The 27,168-nt window shown below is 56.7% G+C and overlaps 1 protein-coding gene across 2 annotated transcripts in view; it reads left to right on the top strand.

Annotated features, from left to right (window-relative positions):
• SRGAP3 (SLIT-ROBO Rho GTPase activating protein 3) overlaps positions 1-27,168 on the top strand; it is a 71,741-nt gene that overhangs the window by 18,606 nt on the left and 25,967 nt on the right. For both annotated transcript variants that reach the window (XM_054280714.1, XM_054280715.1), the window contains exons 2-5: positions 11,157-11,349; positions 13,811-13,973; positions 20,150-20,212; positions 26,679-26,864. In XM_054280714.1, the coding sequence (XP_054136689.1) occupies positions 11,157-11,349; positions 13,811-13,973; positions 20,150-20,212; positions 26,679-26,864 (605 nt within the window). The remainder of the gene's footprint in view (positions 1-11,156; positions 11,350-13,810; positions 13,974-20,149; positions 20,213-26,678; positions 26,865-27,168) is intronic.

Below are 27,168 nucleotides of genomic sequence, written 5' to 3' on the forward strand. Positions count from 1 at the left end.
TTCACAGTAAACAAACCTTTTAGGCAGAGTTTTAAAACAAAGTCTGTGTTAACTGTCTCTGTGTGGTGTTTTTGGGAGATACAGAGTCAGGGGAGCAGTGCCTGCATGCTGCAGGTTGGGGATGTGCATGGAAGTGGCATGGTCACAGCTGACAATTCACAAAGATTAAGGGCAAAATAATGTTCTGATGTGCTTTTGCAAGTGAAGATTATCTGGTGATAAAGTAATGAGATGTTTATTTGTGGGGAGGTTTGTGTATGTAAATGCTTCCTTTCACACCTTGGACATCTGCAGGCATGTATTTTTTAAAGGAATGGTAGAAACCAGGGGCTGACAGGTTTAATTTTTAATTTGTCTCTACTCTCCCACTCCTGCAGGGCTGTGCCCACTGACATGCTCCCCTCTGCTGTCCCTGCTTGCCAGAACGATCCAGTGCTTCTTGTGCTTCCATTTAGTCTTTGTTTTCAGTCCTCAGTTAAGGTAGAAGTCCATGGCTTTATTTGGACCAGTCCCCATGTCCCCCTGCTCTCCCTGTCCTCAGATGGGGTGGCAGTGGCACGGTGAGGGTTGCTGGTGGCTCCTTCCATCCTTCTGTCTCCTGTGTGTTCTGCTGCAGTCTGCATTTCAGGTGGGCGGGCAGTTCATTACTCTTTCTGCAGCGTTTATGCAGATTGCGCTCTGAGCTTATTTTAGAAGAGCAAAAACCAGGAGCAATTAGCAATCTGCTCAGGAAGGAGCTGGGAGGGAGGCAGACAGCGGCTCTGTGGCATGCCCCGGGCCGGGCTCTCTGCTGGGCTCGGCCAGCGCTGTGCCCGTTTGTGCACCGGTGTGGGGAGCACTCCCGCTGCCAGCTGGGCACAGCCGCTGCAGGTGGGCACTGCAGCAGTGCTGCTGGGCTGCAGCTGCAGCCTCACGGCTCAGGGCAGGGCAGGGTGGCAGCAGTGCTGTGCAGGACAGGCAGCTGTGTCCATAGCCAGGGCTCAGGCACGGCTGCCAGCCCTGCCAGGGGCACAGGCTGCCCCAGCCAGTGGGCACAGGGCACAGGCTGCCCTGGCACAGGGCAGAGGGCACAGGCTGCCCCAGCACAGCACATCCCATGGGGCACAGGCTGCCCCAGCACGTCCCACAGGCTGCCCCAGCGCAGGGCACAGGCTGCCCCAGCATGTCCCACAGGCTGCCCCAGCGCAGGGCACAGGCTGTCCCGGCACAGGGCGCAGGCTGCCCTGGCACAGCACATCCCCTGGGGCACAGGCTGCCCCAGCATGTCCCACAGGCTGCCCCAGCGCAGAGCACAGGCTGCCCCAGCACACCCCACGGTGCCTCTTCGCCCAGCACCCCTGGGCCAGGCCATGGCACCTGCCAGCTGACCGTGTCGGGGAGATCTGAACAGGGCTTAGTCTGCCCTCAGTACCAGCTCACATCAATAAACAAATGCCGGTCTGTATTGGCTGCCCCCACCAGGATGATGCATTACTCTTGTCAGTGACGTTAACCTGGCTGTGTCTCAGGCACACTGCGAGCCCCGTACTTTGCCTTGTATGAAGGGATGTGAATTCAGTGAATTGGAGAACTCTGCACGTCAGAGTGGGAGCAGAAGAGAAAGAGGGGAATTTTAAAGAAAACAATGCTTTGACAGAAGGAATGCTGGAATGTTTACATCTATATCTTGTCTTCCATATGTGTGTGACACGAGGCAAGCACGGCAGGAGAGTCCTGCAGGAGCAGTGCTGCAGCAGCTCTGCTCTGCATACCAAGGGAATCAGCTGAAATATCTGAGGGATTATTTTCTGGAAGTGATGGACACCTGCAGTGACAGCTGACTTCAGCCAGAGCTGCAGCTGCAGGAGCCCTTTCTGTCCTGATAGGGCTTCAGGAAAAGCTGTGCACAGTGGTGCATATGGATTGCATTTGTCTGCTGGCTCGCTTCCACTGGAGCTGCCCAAGTACCTTTAATGCCCTTTCTTATTTCTGGGTGGGAATTTAACGCTCCTGTACTACACCAGGCTATTTCTGTATTTTCTTTGGTGTTGTTTATCTATAACCATCTGGTTCTGCACCCACTAATAAATGGGATGCTGGGGAAGATGGAGAGAGCAGACAATATGCTTTATGCTGATTTACCCTTCTTTAGAAGGCAGGAGCACAATCACTTGCTACTGAAGAAATGAATAATCTCTGCTTTGTGGGTGGCAGCTGCACAACCCAGTGATCCCAATGTAGAACATATTATTAGCCTCAAGCTAAGCTGTCTGCAGTCTGGAACTTGCTCCAGGTCTATAGTAAATGACGAATTCATGAGGAGGCTGTGAAGTATTGGGCTGGATCCTGTCTGGTGTGGAAAGCCCTTTGGAGACAGTCTGCTGGATGCTGCGTTGCATGTCTGTTACCTTCTGAATATCCGTGTGAATATCCATCCTTCTGCACTGCAGCAGCAAGGTTCTGCAGGTCTTTATTCACCCTGAAACACCCCAGGACCGCTGGTGCTGCCTGAGGCTGCGTTTGCAGCCTTTGGGGAGGGTCGTGCTGGTTTTGGGGGGGTGAAATCCCTCCCTGCGTTTGTTTCCTGTCTGCAAGTTCCAGGCTGGCTGGATCTGGTGACAGTGATGCACTTGCATTGGTCACGCACAGCTTTCCCTTGCTATTGCAATGTTGTGCTTTTTCTGGAGAGGAGCAGCAGTGAAGAGCAGTGTCAGCCTTGGGCTGGCGTCGTGCTGCTCTCTGAGGCAGAGGCTCTGAAGGAAGCAGCGCTGTTGGTTCCCTGGCAGAGCTGGGGCTCTCCTGGTCAGTGCTGATGGAGGCGGGGAGCAGAGCATCTGCCCTTGCCCCTGGCCAGCTCCTTGTGCTGAGACTGAAAAGGCACAGTGGAGGTGGTTGGCCAGGAGGGCATGAAGAGCAGCCCATTTCTGGGTGATGAGGACACGCTCCAAAGGAAGCAGATGAGGCTCCAGGAATGCTCGGGAGGTTTTGGTCTGGAGGCGCAGCAGGGAGCTGGGCCAGACCCTGGGGATGCCCAGGAGGCTTTGGTCAGAGGCACAGGGTGGAGCTGGCCGTGCCAGGTACAGGGCCCAGGGAGCCCGCCGCCTGTGGTATTTTTGGGAACGTTAAACCAAACAAACAAGAGAAATTGGGCTACTGCTGCTGTTGGAGTTGCCCATTCCTACAGGTTCCTCAGTTTGAGTCTAGTGCTTTGGAATTTGTTTTTCTTGTTGTTTTCTGTGTCCCTTCAGACTGGGAGCAGTTTGGCCTTGAAGTGAAGTCCAGGCCCATCTCCACGGCAGAAAGGCGCAGTGGGAAACAGCAATGGCAGAAATGCCCAAGGAAAGACTTGTTTTATCCTATCTGTAAAATTAGGTTGTAATCCAATCCGTCTCTCTTTCTGGAAAATGTTGAGGCTTATAGGATACTTTGAGATGTGAGATGAAAAGTTCTTAAAAGGCATTATCCTGTGTTTTTAATGCATGTAAAGTATTACTCTGGAAGAGAATTGGTTCAGTGGATCCATGAATGCACAGATTTTTCAGGCCAGAAGGCACTGCTGGGTAATCTGATCTGATTTGTGTGTATCATATTTGATCCTGTTAGGGCTGTTCAGAGTTGGGGAACTCGCACAGATACAAGGGGCTGGCTCTAGGAACTGTCTGCAAAGCCCCACTCTCTTAATGATCTGTGAAATCTTTCCATGCCCGGATTAAGGAATGTGAGGTGCTGAAGTGAACCGTTTAATGATCTCCTCCTTTCTTCCATCTCAGTGGCTCAGGGCAGGATTCACATTCTTGTTCAGCTCTTTCTTTCCCGGTTTGAATACATTCTCCTTTGCATGTTAATAGCGGCAGGCCCGGCGCTCCCGTTACATCATTTGGGGCTTTGAGCTGCTGGAAGCCTCTCTGCAGCCATGCCTCCCGAGCGGGCAGAGGAGGGCTCTGTGCAGGAGGGCAGGCACAAGGGCTGTTTTCTCCGGGGAAAAAGCCACCATCTGCTTTTGTGACGTTTCCTTTGCTCTTCTTAAATCATGAGCAGATACAAGAGGTCTGTTTGGTTCTTTCTCTTTAATGCTTTTTTGCATCCCTTGTGTTCCTGACAGGCAGGACCAGAGGAGGCACAAACTCAGCAAAGGCAGCTGTTCTGCCTTCCCCCTTCTCCTCCTGGGGACAGAGCTCACTTGTGCAGAAGGGCTGGCTGCGGGGCACAAGGGGGTCCCCAAAGACACAGGCAGCGAGCAGGGGATTGCCAGGGACCTTGGAATGCTCGAGGTTTGGGGTGCACCTCTTTAAAGTTTGGCTTCTTTAATGTAACACCAAAAACCCCAAAACAAACAAACAAACAAACCCAAATTCAAACGACAAAACCAACCCCCGCCTCCTCCAAGTCTTTTTTAATGAGCATTTCTGGGATCTCGCTCCAACTTCAGTCCTGTAAATTCTCCTTCCCATTGATCAGCATGATCAGTGCAGGGCCACATAGCCGGACAGCAGGGTGCAGGGACAATAAATGGGATTTACTCCCTCGGTGCTGCTCGCAGTCAGACAAAAGTGGCAGCAGATGTGACCAGTTCAGGCTGTGAATTACAAGTGGATGAGTCTCGGTTCCCAGGGAAACGAGGAGGTGCCAGGGGCTGTGGGAAAAGGAGCTGGAGGATGCTGCAGCCCTCTCTGCTGACATGAACCTTGAGCCCAAGCGCACAAGGATTGAGTGAAGCGCCGCTGGGGTGGCTCTGGACCTTTGGGTGCTCCCTGGAGGGGACACAGCTGCAGCTGTGCCTGTGCTGGTCCTGTGCGCTGCATTTGACAAGGACCTGGGTCAGTACCTGCTGCCAGGCTCCAGCTCTGCTCGTGCCTCTCTTCACAGGGATAGAGAGGCAGGGAAAAGAGCCGCTTTGGGTCAGTCTGGCTCATTTCTGTGAGTGGTGCCGAGTGAAACAAACCAGCTCCCATGCCAGTGAGGATTTCCTCTGCAAGCAGGTTTGCCTTCTCCTTAGTGTCAGAGAGGAAGGACCGTGGCGTCCCTGGATTGTCCAGGAGATGAGAGAGACCCTGGAGAGGCGGCTGCCCAGCTGTTCCACAGCCAGGGAAGCTGTGCTTGGCACTGGTGCCTGGTCTGGGCACTCTGTGGCCAGCTCTCCTCCCATCTGGCACACATGATGTGTGGTTTGAAGTGCTGTTTCTGTTCTAAATTGGACATAATTGCAGCACACCATTATATCTGTTCTCACTCTTGGTCTGTGGGAAGTTTGGCCTTGAGGCTCAGCTGAAGTTAACAGTACCCACTGTTTGGATGCCTTTGGTTGGTTTTTGGTTCCTGTGTCCCAGGAGCTCGGGCTGTCATGCGGGCCGTGCTGCCTGTGGAAGGAGCTGGGTGCTCTCTTCGCCCCAAACACTCCTTGCTCCCTGCTGCCTCCTCACCAGCCAGGCTGGCTGCTTTCAGATCTGCGTTCAGAGAGGGTTTTTAAGGGAAATCCGCTGTCAGTAGCTCCTGTGGATGTGGAGTATCAGTCTATGACAAATGCCACCGCCTTGGCAGCAGCAGTGGCCCCCATCGTGTGCATGGGCAGCCGAGGGAAGGGAGCAGTGTGGGGATTGCTGGTGCTGTGCCTCTCGGTGGCACAGCTTTGCCACCTTCTTCTTGTGCTTGCTAAGCTCATTATTGATCATCTCAAAGCTTCATTGTCACCCTATCAGCTGTGGAATTTGTTCTTGGACATTGAGGGGCTGTTCTCATCTTCCTTTGCGCTTTGCATTAAACAGGGGCTGCTCCAGGGCAGGGGTTTCCCAGGAGAGAAGTCCCTGGGTTCAAGATAGGCTATCTTACACTTTCACTTCCCTTCTTAGTGGTTGCAGATGAAGTTGTTGCCTCACAGCCCAGCGAGTCGTGGTGTGGGTATGAGTCAAAACTGGAGCTGTGCACTCAAAGGGCTGCGGCACTGGCTGAGGATTACACACACACATGAAAATACTGAAAAATGCCAGTGCCACAGGAGTTGTTTTCATACTGGAGAGAAGTGTTTTCCTTTCTCTTTTTTTTTTCTTTTTTTTTTTTTTTTTTTAAGCGGGAGCACTCCTTTCAGATAAAAGGCTTGTCTTGTTCTTTGTTTTACCAGGAGCCGTATCTCTTGTCTTTGTGTAGGCAGTGATGTTACTAATCACACGGAAGGAAGGAGAGGGGAGGCCTGGGCAGCTTTGGGCTGTTTGCTTTCCCTGCAGGTCCCCTCCGGCTGCTCCCCAGTACTGATGGAGGCACCCCCGGCATTTGTCTGTGGATGCTCCAGGCCGTGGGCCTGCAGCTCCGTGGCTGTTGGGGCCCAGTGCTGTCGCTGCTGGGGCCTGGCAAAGCCTCTGCCGGCTGCAGCCCTGCCGGGAGGGTGCGGTGTCCGTCCCTGGCATCCCTCTGCTGCTGCTGCCAGCCCCGGAGCTGCATGCAGGGCAGGCGGTGCCCGAGGTGCCAGCACTGCCAGGGACACGTGTGGGCTCTGGAAAACGCCCTGCCAGCCTGGGACTGGGCCCGGCTCCTGGGCATGGCACCGAGAGCCCACACTCTGGGGCTGTGCTGGCTTCCCTGCCCGCAGCTGGGGCTCTCCTGCTGGAAGGAACGCTGGCCGGGGTTCCACAATGGATCCAGGAGCTGCATCAGCTCTGTGTGTGAGAGCTCTCCAGGGGAAACCGCGTGTGCTGGTCACACATGGGGTGACGAAGCGCTGGAAAATGCACCCAAGGTATTTCTGTTATGGAGAGGGCTGGACTTTTAGCGAAGGCAGGACAAGGATACTCTGAAGGGGGCATAAAAACAATTGAGAGTCAAATGGCCTTGTTAGTGTGTTGTATTTATGTAAGAATTGGATCCTCCCTGAGTCCAGCTTGCTGTGCTATATTTGCAATGAACTATTGGGTCTAATCCCAGTTGTGAGAAAATAATGGCTTTTGTTGCCAAGCATATTTTCTCACTTGTCACAAATCAGTGGGGTGAAGCATATGTTAGAGGAGCGGCTGTCTCAGGCTGCCCGGCGGGAGGATCCGTGACAACGCTGTTCTCCTGGATGGATGATTGGGATAATTCAGCGCGGTGGAGCAGCCGGGGTGTGCGGGCTGCACCCCAGCTCCGAGCCGGGCTTTGTGCCGGGGGTGGCCGGAGCTCCATACCCGGCTTTGTGCCGCTGCCGCCGGCTCGGGAGGGGCGCAGCTCCGGCTGCCCTGTCCCAGCCCGTTGCTAGAGAAACCTCCGCCTTTGTGTGGCCCTGTCTGAGCAGCCGGAGCGCGGCTCGGGGCTGCGGAGGGGGTGCTGTGCCAAACGCATCTCCTGGAGGAGCAGGAGGGGGCTCCGGTCCGCAGCTGCTGGGGCGGGCTGTGCTGTGCGGGCTGGGGCTGTGCTGTGCGGGCTGGGGCTGTGCTGTGCGGGCTGGGGCAGGCTGTGCTGTGCTGTGCGGGCTGGGGCTGTGCTGTGCGGGCTGTGCTGTGCGGGCTGTGCTGTGCGGGCTGGGGCTGTGCTGTGCGGGCTGGGGCGGGCTGTGCTGTGCAGGCTGGGGCTGTGCTGTGCGGGCTGGGGCTGTGCTGTGCGGGCTGGGGCTGTGCTGTGCGGGCTGGGGCAGGCTGTGCTGTGCGGGCTGGGGCTGTGCTGTGCGGGCTGGGGCAGGCTGTGCTGTGCTGTGCGGGCTGGGGCTGTGCTGTGCGGGCTGGGGCTGTGCTGTGCGGGCTGGGGCGGGCTGTGCTGTGCGGGCTGGGGCTGTGCTGTGCGGGCTGGGGCGGGCTGGGGCTGTGCTGTGCGGGCTGGGGCTGTGCTGTGCGGGCTGGGGCTGTGCTGTGCGGGCTGGGGCGGGCTGGGGCTGTGCTGTGCGGGCTGGGGCTGTGCTGTGCGGGCTGGGGCTGTGCGGGCTGGGGCTGTGCGGGCTGGGGCTGTGCTGTGCGGGCTGGGGCTGTGCTGTGCGGGCTGTGCTGTGCAGGCTGGGGCTGTGCTGTGCGGGCTGGGGCTGTGCTGTGCGGGCTGGGGCGGGCTGTGCTGTGCAGGCTGGGGCTGTGCTGTGCAGGCTGGGGCTGTGCTGTGCGGGCTGGGGCTGTGCTGTGCGGGCTGGGGCTGTGCGGGCTGGGGCTGTGCGGGCTGGGGCTGTGCTGTGCGGGCTGGGGCTGTGCTGTGCGGGCTGGGGCTGTGCTGTGCGGGCTGGGGCAGGCTGGGGCTGTGCTGTGCGGGCTGGGGCTGTGCTGTGCGGGCTGTGCTGTGCAGGCTGGGGCTGTGCTGTGCGGGCTGGGGCTGTGCTGTGCGGGCTGGGGCGGGCTGTGCTGTGCGGGCTGGGGCTGTGCGGGCTGGGGCTGTGCGGGCTGGGGCTGTGCTGTGCGGGCTGGGGCGGGCTGTGCTGTGCGGGCTGGGGCAGGCTGTGCTGTGCGGGCTGCTGCAGCACCCAGCCCGCCCTGCAGGCTCCCCTGGCCCCCCTGTGTCAGTTTAGGCTCCGGCCTTTGCAAGTCTTAACTGCCCAGGATTTTCCCCTGTTTGCCTGTGGAGAATTGGATTTATTTAATAGCCCATCCTGAACTTCCCGTGTGTTGCCTGTCCATGAGCTCTGCAGGGTATCCTGCTGTCCTTCCTTCTGCTGGGGTTGGCTTCCATGGTGGCTGATGCCAGCTGACGAGCCAGAGGTAAAGTTTTGGGGTTTGTTGCTGAAGGGAAGATTATCTACCGTGGAAAGCAGTTGGTTGAAGGTTGGAATTGCAGGCCTGTGGATGCCCCCACAAGGGACAGGATGGATGTAGCATGGCTGCAAGCAGTGCAGGAGCTATTGGCGCTGTCCCCTGGCGTGGTGACCGTCAGGGACCCTTGGAGCACTGAGCAGTGTCCTTCTCTCTGCTGCCACGTCTGTCTTTGCAGTGGTGATGCCAGCAGCTTTGCATTTTGTTTTCTACGCAAGCCCTTCCCGTTTAGCATGCAGCAGCAGCCCTGGGGTCAGTGCCCATCTCCACTGTTGGTGTGATGGCTTGTCACTGGGCGGCTTTAGGGTCACAGCTGGCGGCTCCCTGTGCCCACAGGGCCTGTCCTTTGCCTCTGCGTGCTGGGCTGGCACTGACCTGGCTGAACTCCTGCAAGGAAACAGAAGTGTCAAATCAACACATTGTGGGCATGGGAAAAACAAAGAAATTCTGTTGACAAAGGTCAAAGTGTGCCAGGGACAGAGAGAGCTGGGCTCCAGCAAACTGGGAACAGAGAGAATAAAGACTGAGGCACTGATAGAAGTTGTTGTGAGACCTCATTTGCAATTTACCATCCATTCCTGCATTCTTTTAGCAGAGAATTTGATTTTGAAGGCATCTCTAGCATTCTCAGCGGAGTGGAATCGTCCTTCATTCTGGAGTTCTGCAGCTGGCTGTGAGTGAGGGCTGGTGTCAGTGTGTGTGTGTGCAGCAGATGCCCAGAGTGCCAGGGAAAGCCCTGTCTGGGCAGAGGCAGCAGCTGTGCTGAGCATCCCTGCTCTGCCTCACCATCCTCCTCTGCTGGGGCCCTTGGCTGCTCACCAGTGTCAGGTGAGCAAAGTGAGAAAAACAGATCTCACAAGCCTTAGGGAAAGGCAAAGGACATCCTGTGAGTCATGGGTTGCTTGTAAAAGAGGCTGTTCCTCTAGGTGGACTGAAATGGCCACAAGTGCCGTGGCTGGTCTGGGCACATGAGGGGAGGAGTGGAGGCTCTCAAGGTGAGCAGGTGCAGGAGCTCCTCACCTCAGCTGTGCCCACCTGCCTTGTGCAGGGCAGGGGTGAGTGGTGGTGGGGAGCTGGGGCGGCTCTCCCCTGTCCCGGGGGCTCTGGGAGCAGCACATGGACCCGTTCCATCACGACCCTGCCATTCCAGCTCCTCTGATCCCTCTGCCGTGCAGCTGCCCCTGCAGCCGGCTCAGCCCAATTGTTCTCAGTTGGAATAGATTTTCCTATGGTCTAGTCTCGTTTTCCCTCTCCCTTCAGCTCTGCACACGCCCTCCTGCAGAGCTCAGCTGTGCTCCAGGGAGAGTGAGCAGCTCCTGCACAGGCTCCTGGCCAGGTGCGCTTCACAGAGCTGCAGAAACCCTGCCCGGGGTTGGGAGGAGCTGGGGAGGAATATTTCCATCGCATCCTGTGCCACAGGTGCTGTGTGGCTTCTCTTGCAGACAGGGCAAGGGGTCTGGCTGTGCCCGTGAGCAGCTCTCCCTTCCCTGCCTGTCTTGCTGGGATCAGCATCCCCCGAGTGGGGGATTTGAACTGAGGGGCTGGGTTCTGACAGTGCCAGGCAGGGCCGGCGCTGGAGCTCAGCTGTTCCTGCAGTGCTGTTCCTGCAGGATGCAGCAGGGACCCAGGTGCTGCCCCGGGTGCTGCCCCGGGTGCTGCCCCGGGTGCTGCCCCGGGTGCTGCCCCGGGTGCTGCCCCAGGTGCTGTGGGAGGCACCAGCTGCCCCAGGTGCCTGCCCCGGGTGCTGCCCCAGGTGCTGCCCCAGGTGCTGTGGGAGGCACCAGCTGCCCCAGGTGACACCAGCTGCCCGAGGAGCCCATCCCACGCTCCACAGGCACCTCCAGTGCTGCTGAGCCCACCTGGGGAAAGGTCACAGGGGCTGCAGTGTGTGTCTGTCCTGGTGTCTGAGGGTCCTCAGGGGAAAGCAAATAAACATGAACAGATGAAACCTTTGGTGTTTCTGAGCCGGGATTTGGAGGGTGTGAAAGACTTTTTAAGCCTTTGAGCCAAAGCTGGGTTGATTTGTTGTTAAACCCGGCAGTGCAGGGGGATGGGGTGAGAGAAGGGTGCATGGCAGTGCCAGCTTCCTTAAGGTCACTGCTGGCTGTCTTGAAGGTATTCACGTGGACATTTATCAAGAAATAAAACGTTAGTTTATATGAGAATAGTGTGTGATTTCAGGTAGTACCAGACAGATAGAAATATGGTTTTCTGGTTTCAAAAGGCAATTGAGAGCTCTGGGGTTGGTCTCAGTGTGGTAAGACCGTTTGCTTTGACAAATCAATAAGGTTTAATGTGAGGCTGGTCGGTGGCACTGTTCTGCTCTCTCTTGGGCAGCAGATCCCGTGGCCTTACTGAGCCCTGGGAGAATTCAGGGCCTGGAGGGAGCTCCAGCAGAGCTGTGCTGTTGGCTCTGGGACAAGGGAGGAGAACCCTCCTGGCCAGTGTCCGTAGCTGATGTCTTGTTCCTGTCCTGTGCTGTGCCTGCAGAGATCCGAACGCAGCTGGTGGAGCAGTTCAAATGCCTGGAGCAGCAGTCGGAGTCGCGGCTGCAGCTGCTGCAGGACCTGCAGGAGTTCTTCCGCAGGAAGGCCGAGATCGAGCTGGAGTACTCGCGCAGCCTGGAGAAGCTGGCCGAGCGCTTCTCCTCCAAGATCCGCAGCTCCAGGGAGCACCAGTTCAAGTGAGTGGCTGTTCCGGGGGCAGGGCTGCTGTGGGCACTGGGGTTGCTCTGTCCGTCGCGGTCCTAAAGCGGAGTGAAGTCACATCAGCCGGCACCTCGTCTGTCTCGTCCCTGCGGGGCTCACAGAAGGAACATTTGGACGTTTGTCTGTCCGAGACTTCCACCGCAGCGTCGCTGACCTGTGCTGCGTGAATTGCACTTCCTGAGCAATACAATAAAATAGGAACTGGGGACTGGGAAGGAATCAAACCCCTTGATTTTTTGAAGGGTCATGAATTCAGCCACTGATTTGATTGTGCAAATAGTGGTGGGCCTGGTCTATAGCCCTGGTTTTTGTGTGTAGCCCAGTCATCAGCTGTCCAGGTGCTGTGTGTTTCATGCAAGCTCGCTGGCAGGCTCAGGGTTGGAAGCAGTTTCTGGAAATGGAGTGTACTGCACTTTATTTGCAATAAAGTATGTGCTTTTTCTGTGCTTAGCCGTATGGTGTTGGAGGGAGGCGGATCCTTAGTGGAAATATTGTGAAACAAAACTTTGAAGTAGGAAATATGAACTGAGTCCTAGGATTGTGTGAGAATCAAACCAGTGATGCAATTGTGAAATCCATGAATATGTAAATATGTGTTTTGAAAAGCAGCTTCTTTTCAGTTTAACCACACTTGTGAGCTTGGCTAAACCAGAAAATATCTGAAAAAATAGAAAGAAAAACAACCTTGACTCAGAATTTCATTTTGGAGGTGACTGCTCTGTGGTGAGGATACTGGCTTGTGCCATTCTGCTGGCTGCTGACCTCAAGGCCCTGTGGAGGCCACTGCCCCTCGCACCTGGGGGCTGGTCCCTGCTCCCCGTGTGTGCCAGGCCAGAGGGGCCCGGCACAGTCTGTGCCCTGGGACCGTGTGGCAGCACTGGCAGCGTGGAGCCGGGTGCTGCTCCTGGCTGCTCTCCTTGCAGCACCTGAGCCCGAGCTCTCCACCTTTGCCTCCTGGGCCACAGTGTTTGTCCCCGTCTCTGTTTCTGCCAGCGGTGTCCGTGAAAGTCTCTCAGCTGGAACTGTGCCCTTTGTTGCAGATGAAACTCATGTCCTTCAGTTCAGTGGCCAAAGGCTGCAGCTGCTGTTCTGTGCCTTTCACAGAGCCTGGGCTTTGCCTGCTTGCTGCCCTTCTCCTCACCAGCCCCAGGCTCTTCACAGTCTGTTTCTTCCTCTAACCCCTGGTGATTTTTTTCCTGTTTCAGCCGCAAGAGCAGTGATTTTTGCTGTTACATTGCTAAATCCTATTTATTCCATATTACTAAATCCCGTTTAATCTGTTTACTCGGTCTCTCTGGTGTGAGGCTTTACTGCTGTCTTATGCCAAGCTCTGCTGCTGATGAGTTGCTGTTCAGATCGTCTCTGTCCTTTTGGCGTCTGGCTGTTGTGTGTTGGTTGTGTGGTGCTGGGTGCTGCCCTGTGCACCGAGGAATTGAAGGAGCTCTGGCTCAGAGGTGGAGCCCACAGAGGCTCAGGGGGTGTCTGGCCTCACCCATTAGCTCAGAGCAGTATTGGGACTTTGCATTGCTTGCAATTCTAGAACTGCTGCTGTGCAGTGTCCACAGGTGACAAGCGGTTCTCCACGGTTCTAAAGGACCTGAGCACAAGTGCTGGAGGTGTTAATTGGGTCAGCTTGATTTCAGTGCTCTCTCCTGCTGAGTCCTCGCTGTCCATTCCATGCCCATAGATTCCCTTCATACATTTTTATCTTCCAGCCTGCTGTGTACCTGCCCTTAGCAGGCCCATCTGCAGCCCTTCCCCGCTGCTCACGTGTGTCATTGTTGTGATGAGGCTGTGACTCTGGGCATTCCCGTCCCTGCAGTGCTGCCTTGTCCCCGTGCAGCCGTGTGCAGCGGGCTGTGCCCAGCCTGCCTCTGGCCATCGTGGTGCCTCCGGGGCCAGGGCTCGTCCTGCTGTCTGCAGGCCGTTGTTCTGTCTGTGTGGGCATGCCCGGGGCTCTGCAGTGTCCACGCTGTCCCCCGCAGCATACCTGGGTGTGTTCGTGCTGTGCACAGACACGCTGAGGTAACATTGGATGCAGAACCCTTTTGTGAGCGCTTCTCAGTGCACTAAGGCCAGCACAGTGTCCTGGGGCAAGGGGCCATTCTGCAGCAGTGACAGCTGTATTGGTGCTGCGAGGGGAAAGAACGAGCAAAACTCTCTCCCTTTCCAGGGATGTCTCTTCTCCTGTGCCATCTGCCAGAGCACAGTTTGGGAAGGGCTGGCTGGGGGCCTGGTGTGGCACAGGTGCTTGTGTGGCACTGGACGTGCCTGCATGGCTGGGCTGGTACAGCTGGAAGAGGAGATCATGCCCCAGATCTCAGTGGCTGTGTGCAGGGGAGGGCGGTGATGTGCCCACAGCGTTCATTTGAAAATGGGTGCCTTTTTGACGTGTACACCTGGCATTTTTGATTTTACTTTTCCACGATTCTCTAGGAAAGATCAGCACCTGCTGTCCCCTGTGAACTGCTGGTACCTGGTTCTGACGCAGACGCGTCGGGAGAGCCGAGACCACGCCACGCTGAACGACATCTTCATGAACAATGTCATCGTCCGGCTGTCCCAGATCAGCGAGGATGTCATCAGGCTCTTCAAAAAGGTGACTGGGCAGCCCTGCTTCGTGAGCCTCCATCCTGGCATTTGTGTCTGAAATAGAATTGTTATCAGTGTTGCACAGCAAACCTCGCAAGGGACTATCGCTAAAAGTCGTCCCAGGTATTATTTATCCTGGAGTTTGAAGGAAACTGAGATCTAGACCTGCCACGTCTGGAGTGTGAGGTGTGACCTGGTGCTCAGTGTCAGTGCCAGAGAAGGGAGAGGTGGAAACAGGCTGGCTTCTTCCCAAGACTCTTTGGAGGGCTCAGGGAGCAGGTCAGAGCAGCGTGTTGGGTGGAACCTTGCTCAGGAGCAGCATGACAGCCATGAGGCAGTAGAAGGAGTCACTGTGCTTCCTGGGGCAAGAGCCATGCCTCAGAAATTCAGTGGAGCTATTTCCAGGAGCCAGAGATTGTCATTAGCAGGTTGTAGGGCCTTCGCTGGAAAAGGGCCTTAGCTGAAATTCTTGAAAAGCTGTTGAAGAGTAGAGAGGGGTTGTTTTCTGGATTAATGATTAGTTAAAAGGCAGGAAAAAAGAGAAGAAGAGTTCCAGTGCAGTTCCTAATAAATTATTTGGAAAAAGCCTGAACAGTAAGATGACAAAATCTGCTGATGATACAGAATTATTAATGATAACCAAATTAAAAAGGAGCATCAGAGACTTCTGAGAATCACACAGTCAGGTGGACCAGAGCTGTTCATTGAAGGTGAGGAGTGTGGTAAGAGCACCAAGGGTCCCAGCAGAGGGGAGGCTCTGTGGCCTTGTTTTCATCAGGGGACTGTAGTGGGGGAGCAGGGTGAGCCACAGGGCACCTGCCTCTGCAGCAGGAGAAGGCTCATAATCAGGGCTTATCTTGAAATTTCAGCCTGACTGGAGAATAAATTTCATGTGATATTTTTATGGCCAGTTTCCTCTAGTTTATAGATCTGACCTAGAAATCAAACTGCAAGGTCAGGTTTGTGTTGGCTGATTTGATGTGGGATATCATCCCTTTTCCTGTTCTCCTGCCCTCCAGAAATGGAGATACTTGGTAGATGTTGGTTAGTCCAGTTCTGTCTCAAAATGTTCCTCCCATTCGCGTTTTGCTCTGAACTGGCTTTTGAGATTTATATTTAAACTGTGTTTCCGCTTTCCCCGTCCATGTCTGGGGATGATGTGTCTCGTTTGGAAACACAGGACAAATTCAGCCAGCTTGCAAACAAGGACGTACATTGAGTGTCCTGAGTGTTCCGGTGTCCAGTCCGGCTTTGAGTGTGGTGGGTAAAGCCCTCCAAGGGGGGCCAGGCTGTGCGAGGCTGCTGGCAGATAACCTGGCTGCAGAAGGGTTAAAGCAGTCGTGGTTCAGCTGCTGCATGTGCTGGAGATTGCTCTTTGATGGTAAATTAGAGTAGCATTTTTTTCCAGAAATGTCACTTTTAATTCTTCCCATCTAGAGTTTATTAATGGCCTGTGACACGCTGCAGGGACATGGGGAGCCAGGAGGTTTTGTGTTTCCTGCACTCATTATGTAAATGTTAACAGTCCCTAGGAGGGGTGGGGAGGGCTCAGGGGTACAGGGTGAGCATAACCAAGGAGCTCACACGTGGCAATCTGCCTGGAGAGATGTGGGTGCTGAGCTGCTGCTCCCTCTGCTTCCCTGGCTGAGCCTGGCGCAGGTGGGGTCACTGTCCCTGAACAGGCAGTTTGTCCCTGTCCACCCCAGTGTCCTCCTGTCCCTGAACAGGCAGTTTGTCCCTGTCCACCCCAGTGTCCCCCTGTCCCTGAACAGGCAGTTTGTCCCTGTCCACCCCAGTGTCCCCCTGTCCCTGAACAGGCAGTTTGTCCCTGTCCACCCCAGTGTCCTCCTGTCCCTGTCCACCCCAGTGTCCCCCTGTCCCTGAACAGGCAGTTTGTCCCTGTCCACCCCAGTGTCCCCCTGTCCCTGTCCACCCCAGTGTCCCCCTGTCCCTGAACAGGCAGTTTGTCCCTGTCCACCCCAGTGTCCTCCTGTCCCTGTCCACCCCAGTGTCCCCCTGTCCCTGAACAGGCAGTTTGTCCCTGTCCACCCCAGGTGTCCTGGCACACTCAAACCCAGGGTGAGGCACCCATTGCCAGGCCGGTGTTTGCTCCACTCTGACCTTCTGCTGTGCAGAGGGAAGGAAGTATGATGCTTCTTCCAGGTATGGGACGCAGGAAATTACATGTTTGAGACAGAGCATTGCTATGTCCAAAATAAGGGTGCTGGCTTATTCCCCAGTGTGGGATTTAATTATGTGCCGCAAGAGTGAATTTAATTACAGCCCGTGCTGCTTTGTCCTGGATGGAGGTTGGATGAAGAAGCAGTGTCTGGATGGGAGCTCTTGTCTTTGTCTTGGATGTCCATTGCCAGTCATCCATGCTGCTGCTGCCCCAGCATGGCAGGAATTTTAATAAATTGCTAACTTGAAGCCGCTGCTGTCTCAGTGAGCAGCTGTGGGTTTTAGGAGGAATGTGAGGCCTAAAGGAAGCACCTAAATTGTAGTTCAGGTTTTGTGGATGGTCCCAGGAACTGGAATGATGTTTGGGTGGTGTCCCCTGTCAGTACACAAATATAATTTCTCCATTGGAGAAAGGGAAGGCAGCAGGCTTGGAGGAGAGGCAAGTCCTTCAGCTTGGAGGAGGCTGCAGCATCCTCACTCGTCCTCACTGCCCCCTGGGGTGCTGGGAGCCTCCCAGTGATGCTGCAGCCCCTTTGCAGCAGGGCCAGGTGTCGGGTTAGCGTCTGCAAGCAATCGGCTCTTTGACTGTGCTCCCCACCTGTGGCTGCCTGTGCAGGTGTAGCTCATGGAGCAGCAACTGAGCCAGTTTGTGTTGCTCTATTTCAGAGTCTAAAATTGGGTTTGAAAATTACAGCTCTGTGGCCCTGCCCTGCATGGTGCAGGAAATCCAGGGCAGAGGCAGGGCTGGAGCTCAGGCTGGCCCCAGCTGCTGCCACCAGCCTGTCTTGCCCTGTGCTGTGCTGTGTGTGCTGTCCTGTGCTGTCCTGTGCTGTCCTGTGCTGTCCTGTGCTGTCCTGTGCTGTGCTGTCCTGTGCTGTCCTGTGCTGTCCTGTCCTGTGCTGTCCTGTCCTGTGCTGTGCTGTCCTGTCCTGTGCTGTGCTGTCCTGTGCTGTGCTGTCCTGTCCTGTGCTGTCCTGTGCTGTCCTGTGCTGTCCTGTGTGTGCTGTCCTGTGCTGTCCTGTGCTGTCCTGTGCTGTCCTGTGCTGTGTGTGCTGTCCTGCCCTGTCCTGTCCTGTGCTGTCCTGTGCTGTGCTGTGCTGTCCTGTGCTGTGTGTGCTGTGCTGTCCTGTGCTGTCCTGTGCTGTCCTGTGCTGTCCTGTGCTGTCCTGTGCTGTCCTGTGTGTGCTGTCCTGTGCTGTCCTGTGCTGTCCTGTGCTGTGTGTGCTGTCCTGCCCTGTGCTGTGCTGTGCTGTGCTGTCCTGTGCTGTCCTGTCCTGTGCTGTCCTGTCCTGTGCTGTCCTGTCCTGTGCTGTCCTGTCCTGTGCTGTGCTGTGTGTGCTGTGCTGTGTGTGCTGTGCTGTGTGTGCTGTGCTGTCCTGTCCTGTGCTGTCCTGTGCTGTCCTGTGCTGCCCTGTCCTGTCCTGTCCTGTGCTGTCCTGTGCTGTCCTGTCCTGTGCTGTGCTGTGTGTGCTGTCCTGTCCTGTGCTGTGCTGTCCTGTGCTGTGCTGTCCTGTGCTGTCCTGTCCTGTCCTGTGCTGTCCTGTGCTGTGCTGTGCTGTCCTGTGCTGTGCTGTGCTGTCCTGTGCTGTGCTGTGCTGTCCTGTGCTGTCCTGTCCTGTGCTGTGCTGTGCTGTCCTGTGCTGTCCTGTGCTGTGCTGTGCTGTCCTGTGCTGTCCTGTGCTGTGCTGTCCTGTGCTGTGCTGTCCTGTGCTGTCCTGTGCTGTGCTGTCCTGTCCTGTCCTGTCCTGTCCTGTGCTGTGCTGTGCTGTCCTGTGCTGTGCTGTGCTGTCCTGTGCTGTGCTGTGCTGTCCTGTGCTGTCCTGTGCTGTCCTGTGTGTGCTGTCCTGTGCTGTCCTGTGCTGTCCTGTGCTGTGCTGTCCTGTCCTGTCCTGTCCTGTGCTGTGCTGTGCTGTCCTGTGCTGTGCTGTGCTGTCCTGTGCTGTGCTGTGCTGTCCTGTGCTGTCCTCCCCTTGGGAAGCCGTGGCTTGGGCCTGACCCTGGCAGCAGGGATGGCTGCAGGGTGTGTGTGACCCTGCAGGCTGTGGGCTCCAAGCCCAGTTTGGAGACCCTGACTGCAACAACTCACATTAGAATCACAGGATGGTTTGGGTTGGAAAAGCTCTCTGGGACCATGGAGTCCCACCCTTCCCCCAGCACTGCCAAGGCCACCATGTCCCCAAGTGCCACATCCACACAGCCTTTAAATTCCTCCAGGAATGGAGAAGAATTTTTTCCCAAATATTCAACCTAAACCTCCCAGGTACAACTTGAGGCTGTTTTCTCTTTTCCTGTCCCCTGGCCCCCACCTGGCTGCACCCCCTGTCAGGGAGCTGTAGAGAGTGAGGAGGTCCCCAGACGTCTCTGGGCTGTGTCTGGGCCGTGCACATCTGTCACAGCTGTGTTGTGAATTAAGCCCAGTGAGACGTTTGGGAGCGGTGATGACCGTCAGTGTTGGTGGGCAGGGCACAGGGACTGGGCTCCAGTCCAGATGAGGGTTCCTGGTGGCCGTGGGCTCCACTGAGGTGCAGCCTTGTGGTCACTGGCGGCATCCTGGCACCCCCCGGTGCCCATGGGGTGGGAGCAGTGTGCTCAGTCAGGCTCTGAGGCTGGGGCTGTCCCAGGTGCCCTGGCACCAGCTCAGACACACCGTGCTTACGGGTGGGACTGTCACCCTGTAGACTCCTTGCTCCAGGCTTTAAGTCTAACTTCTAATGATCTAGATTAAGCTGTCAAAGTCTGTAGGTTGTCCCATTGACTGGAATTAGAGGACCTTTCTGTGCTGCGGGCTTCTCTCATCACCCAGCCTGCTGGAATGTTGTTTTCCCTGCCCACGTGCACAAAACTTTCTGGAGTTATTTGAGGAGATCTGGGAGAAACCGCTCAGTGTTGTTTTGGTTTGGTTTAGGGGAGGGAGGAGGGGGGTGTCTATACTTAGTTTAAACACATCTTCAAGCTGTAATAAGTATTTCCTAGCCAGGAAGATTCCACGGAGAGATTTGTGGCGTCATTAGAGGCAGGCAGGAGAGCAGTGTGAGCGCACCCCAGCTCCTCCAGCTGCTGGAGCTGGTGTGATGTGCAGCCAAGCCCCAGCGCTGGGCAGCTCCCCATGAAGGGCTGTGTCCATGCTCTGGGAGGCTGGCAGCTGCAGCTGCCTCATCCTGCCTGGCAAGGAAGGGAAAACACAGCCTGATATTGGCATTTCAGCAGACAGGAGGATGCCAGGAGTTCCTCACTGGCACTGTCTCCTCAACTGGCTGAACTTTGGCTGCTGCTGTTGTGAAACTGGAGACTTTATTATATAACTGTGGTGCAGCTATTTTGTAATGTCCCTTTTCATGCTTTGGTTCGCTCGGGTCAGAATAGTGAAAATGAGCTACTGAGGAGGAGCTGGGGGCTGGGTCACGGCCAAGGGAATTGTGAACCTGGGATGCCGGTGCTGGGGAGCCCTGGTAGTCTTGGCTCTGAAGCAGCAGTGTTGGCTGCAATTGCAGGTCCAGCAGCAGATGTGTTTAATCACAGAGCAGCAGAGTTTTCAGATCAAGACAGAGTGATGGGTGATGCTGTGGGGCTGGAGAATGCCAACCTAGGGCACGCAAAAGGCTGTTAGATGATGTACACCCTGCCAGTCTCAGAGTGAGTCTGTGTCAGTCCCCAAACTGGGGACAGTGATGTGTGTTATACCCACATGGGGAGTTGGCTGTGGGCTGGGAATGAATTTTACCAGTGGAAGGGCAAAGCAGTATTGCCTGTAATTTTAGATTCATCTGTTTTGCAGGGTAAATAGGTTAAATTGTATGAAATTCCTCCTCATGGTCTCTGAAACCCAGTTTGGGTGATCCATGGGCAAACATCAACCTCAAATGAATACACAGCCGCTCTGAAACTGCATGAGACTCTGCTGTGCTGTGCATTCATGTTTATGATTCCTCTGAAATGTATTTTCATTTTAGATCTGTGTGTTTTGAGCGTAACAGTGTCACCTCTCTTGTTTTTGTCTTGCAGAGCAAGGAGATTGGCCTCCAGATGCACGAGGAGCTCCTGAAAGTCACCAATGAGCTCTACACGGTGAGCACGAGCCCATCCCACCGTTCCCCAGCCTGGGGAGCACAGGCATTTGTCAGAGCCGGTCTGAGGAGGCTCTGCCCTGGCTGTCCTGCAGCGTGGCCCATCCTTCCCCTCCATCCTTTGGGAGATCCTCTCTCCTCACTGGGGGTGGCAGTGCCGGAGGCCGGGGGCTGGGTCCTGGTGCCCAGCTGCTTCCCTGGAGCCTGGGGGGGCACTGTGGGTGTGATCCCGTCGGATCCCTGTGCCTGCAGTGCCCTCACCCCTGGGGCAGTGGGGTGTTGGATCCGCTCAGATCCCTGTGCCTGCAGTGCCCTCACCTGCTGGGGTGTGATCCACTCAGATCCCTGTGCCTGCAGTGCCCTCACCCCTGGGGCACTGTGGGTGTTGGATCCGCTCAGATCCCTGTGCCTGCAGTGCCCTCACCCCTGGGGCACTGTGGGTGTTGGATCCGCTCAGATCCCTGTGCCTGCAGTGCCCTCACCCCTGGGGCAGTGGGGTGTTGGATCCGCTCAGATCCCTGTGCCTGCAGTGCCCTCACCCCTGGGGCAGTGGGGTGTTGGATCCGCTCAGATCCCTGTGCCTGCAGTGCCCTCACCTGCTGGGGCTCGGGCTCCTCGTCACCTTTTGGCCCTGCTCACACCCTGGGTTGGTGATTTCCAGGCACCAGTGGCTCTGAGCTGGCCTCGTTGTCTGTTGGACGCCTCCCTGCCCCTGTGAGCCCTGGAGGGATGGCTCAACTCCACCTTCTGCTGGGGAATGCAGAAAGCTTTGGCTCATAGGGGAGCTGCTGCCCCAGGAGCACTTTGGCTGCAGAGCTGTCTGTGCCTCCCAGGGAGATCGTGTGCTGTTAGTCAGGACACGGCTCTTCAAGCAGGTTTTCATAGCAGAGTAGTAAAAGCCTTTGTGTTGCTTCTGCCTCTTGCCCAGTAGCAAGTTTTTTTAAAAAATTATTTTATTTGTGGTTTAGGAGTAAAAAAACCATATAAAATTTGCCTTTTGTTGGAAAATTGAGATAATATACTTGCTTTCTTTGGTAGTATCTGTAACTGGTACATAAATAATGCTGCAGTAGGTTTATTCCTAAACAATCATTCTATTTCATCTTTTTGAAAAACTGGTCTAAACAACAGAGCGTGAATGATTGTATTTGAAATTTCTGCCGTAAATCTCCGCTTAACAGGTTGGCTCCTGCACTGGCTGCTGAAGGATTTGATTGTTGTGAGACCTGCAGTGTGGGTGGACAGCAGATCAGATTAAAAAGCCTGTGTGAGATTTGGGAGCGCGTTGTTGATGGTTGAATGTCACAAGCTGTGTTAGGGGTGGTGACTAATTAGGATTAATTACAGCAGCAGCATGACAGACGCACAGCAAGGAGAGGCTGACAAGGGCTGGGCTGCATAGCTGTGGAGAGCCTGCTCTGAGCCCAGCCAGGGGACAGGCCATCCCTGGGGACCCCTGGGGTCAGCGCTGTGCTGAGCTCCCACTGCAGGCAGCGACCAGGGTGAGGCTGCTCGTCCTCACAGGGGCTGAGAGTGCTGCCACTCACTGCCTTGCTCCGTGTGCTGAGCAGAACGGGCTGGAATGGTGAAACAAGCTGGTTTGACTGGGAAACGGGGGCAGCGGGAGGAGCTGTGTGTTTGCCTTGCTGCTGAGGTAACTCACTGGCTGTGCCATGCAGCAGGGGGAGCAGGGAGGGGACACACTCCAAAAGCACGGGGAAAGGGCTGTGGGGCACTCGGGGTCACCTCACGTGTGCTTGGTGCCAGCAGCTCCGGCTCAGAGCTCTGTTCCTGAGCCGGCAGGTGAACAGACCCGGCTGTCCCCGCTCGGGGGTCTGCGGGTGCCTGGGGCCACCCTGGGGCCGAGCTGCTGCTGTGTGTGCTCTGTGCCCGCGCTGGTGCCCGCGAGCGGCACGGGAGCTGTGCCTGCTGGCACAGCCACACACGGGATGGGGCCTGGCTCACAGGGCACCAGGCTGCTGCTGTGGCAGAAATGTCACTTTGCTGTCACACAGGGAAGTTGATTTTCTTGCCTCTGGCCAGGCCTTTACCCACAGCTCATCCGTGCCCTGGCAAGGCTGCTTTTTAAGCCTCTCCAAGGGGGATTCTGTGTACCGGGTGCAAACTTCAATTTTTTACAGGCTTCTCAGGCATTCACTGTCTCAAACTTAAGCCAAAACAACCGCATTGATTTTAACTCAGTCTTGTTGCTGTTCTGATGCAAGTCACCCTGTGGAGTCTGGATGGAGAGAACCAAAGCCACACTGATTTTAATCAGAATGGAAGTGGATGACTTTCATTCTGAAGTGGAGATGCTTATGAATGGTTTTGTGCAGGAATAGTTCAGCTGTGAGTTGAAACCAGCTTTGTCCCTTTGGTTCCTCCTTATGGATTCCAGAGAGAGGTACCAGCTGGAGCTGGTAAAGGCAGAAGGCTGAGGGGCCTGAGCTGTACCTGACACAGACCCCCATTTCTGCTCTGACTCCTCTGCTGGGTCAGAACCTTGGGCATGAGGAGAACAAAGCCCTCGTAGCTGGAGACTGCCAGCAGTGCCATTTATGGCCGGTATTTTGGCAACAGCCTTTATCCAGAACATGTAATTAATATGGAAAACACAACTCGTGTTGTTAAATAACTAATGAACATTGGAACATATTTTTCCTCCTTGGCTGCAGCTAATTAACTGATTTGCAGGAAGGATCCCCGGGACGCAGCTGTGGCAGTTTGTCTTTGTGTCACAGCACTGCGGGCCAGGGACAGCCTGATCTGATTGCAGGCACCGAGGTGGCACCAGGGAATTGCAGATCGGGGCTGATTGCTGCACTGCAGCCTGGCCCCGGCCAAAAGCAAGGCAGATAGAAACAGAAATATGCTCTGAATTTCCAAGAGCGAGCGGCGTGGCAGGGCAGCTGGTGAGGAGCGCAGTGAGTTGTTTAAGGTGTCTGTTTTGGTTGGGTAGCTGTCCCATAACCTTTAGATTTCACAAACCCCGGCAATTTGGAGCCCTGATACTCGTTGGGTTTCTCTGTCATGTTGTGTTCTCAGGGCCTCTCTGTGTGCTGCAGAAACCTTTCCTCTTACTGCCTGCAACGCTGGTGTGCAGCACTTTGCTTTCCACTTCCCTCTCTGTGTTCACAAAAAGATGTAGGTGGTGAGGATGAGGAGGGCTCAGCGAAACCCTCTGGTCTTTCTCTTTAAGAAAAGCCCAGGAATCATCTGGTTTATGTGTGTCCTGTGACATTCACTGCAGAAAAGGCAGTTCAAAATATGTGGCTGGAATCTGTGTTAAGAATCTGCAGGGTTTGGAAATGCAGCAGCTCAGGGCCAAGCAGGAGTGCCCCTTGCCTGTCCTTGTGCATTGGGGTGTCCCTGCACACTGGGGTGTCCCTGGCATTGGGGTGTCCCTGGCATTGGGGTGTCCCTGCACACAGGGGTGTCCCTGGCACTGGGGTGTCCCTGGCACTGGGGTGTCCCTGGCACTGGGGTGTCCCTGCACACAGGGGTGTCCCTGCGCACAGGGGTGTCCCTGGCACTGGGGTGTCCCTGGCACTGGGGTGTCCCTGTGCAGTGGGGTGTCCCTGGCACTGGGGTGTCCCTGCGCACAGGGATGTCCCTGGCATTGGGGTGTCCCTGCGCACAGGGGTGTCCCTGGCACTGGGGTGTCCCTGGCACTGGGGTGTCCCTGCACACAGGGGTGTCCCTGCACACAGGGGTGTCCCTGGCACTGGGGTGTCCCTGGCACTGGGGTGTCCCTGCGCACAGGGGTGTCCCTGTGCAGTGGGGTGTCCCTGCACACAGGGGTGTCCCTGCGCACAGGGGTGTCCCTGGCATTGGGGTGTCCCTGCGCACAGGGGTGTCCCTGGCATTGGGGTGTCCCTGCACACAGGGGTGTCCCTGCACACTGGGGTGTCCCTGGCACTGGGGTGTCCCTGCACACAGGGGTGTCCCTGTGCATTGGGGTGTCCCTGCACACTGGGGTGTCCCTGGCACTGGGGTGTCCCTGGCACTGGGGTGTCCCTGCACACAGGGGTGTCCCTGTGCATTGGGGTGTCCCTGCGCACAGGGGTGTCCCTGCACACAGGGGTGTCCCTGGCACTGGGGTGTCCCTGCACACAGGGGTGTCCCTGCACACAGGGGTGTCCCTGGCATTGGGGTGTCCCTGGCACAGGGGTGTCCCTGGCACTGGGGTGTCCCTGGCACTGGGGTGTCCCTGGCATTGGGGTGTCCCTGTGCAGTGGGGTGTCCCTGGCATTGGGGTGTCCCTGCGCACAGGGGTGTCCCTGCACACAGGGGTGTCCCTGCACACAGGGGTGTCCCTGGCACTGGGGTGTCCCTGCGCACAGGGGTGTCCCTGCACACAGGGGTGTCCCTGGCACTGGGGTGTCCCTGCGCACAGGGGTGTCCCTGCACACAGGGGTGTCCCTGCACACTGGGGTGTCCCTGCACACAGGGGTGTCCCTGGCATTGGGGTGTCCCTGCACACAGGGGTGTCCCTGCACACTGGGGTGTCCCTGCACACAGGGGTGTCCCTGGCACTGGGGTGTCCCTGCGCACAGGGGTGTCCCTGCACACAGGGGTGTCCCTGCACACAGGGGTGTCCCTGGCACTGGGGTGTCCCTGCACACAGGGGTGTCCCTGTGCATTGGGGTGTCCCTGCACACAGGGGTGTCCCTGGCACTGGGGTGTCCCTGCACACAGGGGTGTCCCTGCACACAGGGGTGTCCCTGGCACTGGGGTGTCCCTGCACACAGGGGTGTCCCTGCACACAGGGGTGTCCCTGGCACTGGGGTGTCCCTGGCACTGGGGTGTCCCTGTGCAGTGGGGTGTCCCTGGCACTGGGGTGTCCCTGCGCACAGGGGTGTCCCTGCACACAGGGGTGTCCCTGGCACTGGGGTGTCCCTGTGCAGTGGGGTGTCCCTGGCATTGGGGTGTCCCTGCACACAGGGGTGTCCCTGGCATTGGGGTGTCCCTGGCACTGGGGTGTCCCTGGCACTGGGGTATCCCTGGCACTGGGGTGTCCCTGTGCAGTGGGGTGTCCCTGGCACAGGGGTGTCCCTGGCACTGGGGTGTCCCTGGCACTGGGGTGTCCCTGCGCACTGGGGTGTCCCTGGCACTGGGGTGTCCCTGGCACAGGGGTGTCCCTGGCACTGGGGTGTCCCTGCACACAGGGGTGTCCCTGCGCACTGGGGTGTCCCTGGCACTGGGGTGTCCCTGGCACTGGGGTGTCCCTGTGCAGTGGGGTGTCCCTGGCACTGGGGTGTCCCTGCACACAGGGGTGTCCCTGGCACTGGGGTGTCCCTGGCACTGGGGTGTCCCTGGCATTGGGGTGTCCCTGGCACTGGGGTGTCCCTGGCACTGGGGTGTCCCTGCAGCACCAGGTTTGTGCACTCTGAAGGGCGTTGGGAGCCTGCTTTGGCTGAGGGCTGTGCTTGGCAGGAGGAGGGGTCCTGCAGCTCAGCCTGACTGCTCCAAGTCAAACACTCCTGCGTCCTGGCAGCTGAGGAAAGCTGTGTTTGCTTCATTAAGCCGTGTGTAAAAATCCCCTGCCTTTGGGGTTCCTGCTTGTTTTAACCCTTGGGCCTCAGGCAGCGTGTCCCAGTGTCCCAGCGTGTCCCAGCGTGTCCCCATGTGTGCCAGCCCTGCTGAGGCTGATTGCAGTGAGCAGTCAGGCACTGTGTGCTGTGCCAAGGCAATGTGAGATAAACCACCCACATCCCGAAGGGAGATGATAGAAGGGGACAGTGTGACTAAAGGCATAAAGACAGAGCAGCAGATGTGTCCCTCTTGCCAGCTCCATTAAAATGATCCAGTGGGCCCTTTGGGCTCTTGTTTCTGAAAGGGAAGGTTGTGCTGGAAGTTTTGCCTGTAGAGTGCTCCAGGATCAGCCATCCCTCCTGGATCAGGAATGTGAAGGAGAAGGTGCTGCTGCACCTGTGCTGGCCCTGCCTGTGCCTGCTGCTGGCAGCAAGGGGAGGATGAGGTGGTGACAGGAGACAAACCCCATTTCTGCCTGGGGATTGCAGCTCCTCCACTTCTGGGTGGTTCTGCTGTCTGGGTGGCACAGCAAGGGCTGTCTGATGGCTTAGCAAGTGCAAGTGTAGGAACAGGGGTTAGGTCAAAAGGGAGTTCAGAGGGACTGTGGCCTCCCTCAGAGTCGCTTGACCCTTATCCCAGCTGCAGAGCTCTGAGGTTATTCCTGATTTCCCTGTTGGCAGGCGCACGGTGCTCTGCCTGCAGGTGTGTGCTGGATCGTGTCCCCCCAGTGGGATGGGTGCCATCACAGCTCTGAGGCCAGCCTGGAGCCTCTAGAAGTGGGGCTGGGGCTGGGATTCGTTCTGAAGCTTTCCTCCCCACTCTGTTCCTCAATGCCCCCACGGCCCCTCTGCCCTGCCCAGGGCTGCTGGCCTGTCCTGCTCTGGGGCTGCAGGTGACCGTGGGAGGGGGCTCATCACCTCCTGTGTCTGCAGGTGATGAAGACCTACCACATGTACCATGCAGAGAGCATCAGCGCCGAGAGCAAGCTGAAGGAGGCAGAGAAGCAGGAGGAAAAGCAGTTCAACAAGTCAGGGGACATCAGTGTGAACCTGCTGCGACACGAGGACCGGCCGCAGCGGCGCAGCTCCGTCAAGAAGATTGAGAAGATGAAGGAGAAGGTGGGTGAGAGGGAAGGAAGAGGGAGCTGGGCTGGCGCTGGGGCTCCCTGCAGGCAGCAGGGGTTGGCTTCAGCCTTGTCCTTGTCTGTGAGGCCGTTGCTGTATCTCTGGGAGGCGTTAGGAAGGCTGATGCGCTGCTGAGGCAGCCCAAGGAGGCCATCGCAGGTGTCATCCCTGCTCCTGGCTGTGCAGGAGGGCCAGGAGCAGTTCTAGAGGAGGCGTGCCAGGGACAGGCAGTGCAGCCTGGACGGGTGCTGGCCCTGCACAGGAGCCACGTGGAGCCTCCTGGCTGTCTCTGTGCAGG

Source organism: Melozone crissalis, unplaced genomic scaffold (assembly GCF_028551555.1).
Source record: "Melozone crissalis strain CALT ecotype California unplaced genomic scaffold, PUWL_Pcris_2 ptg000029l_1, whole genome shotgun sequence".
Lineage (NCBI taxonomy): Eukaryota > Metazoa > Chordata > Aves > Passeriformes > Passerellidae > Melozone > Melozone crissalis.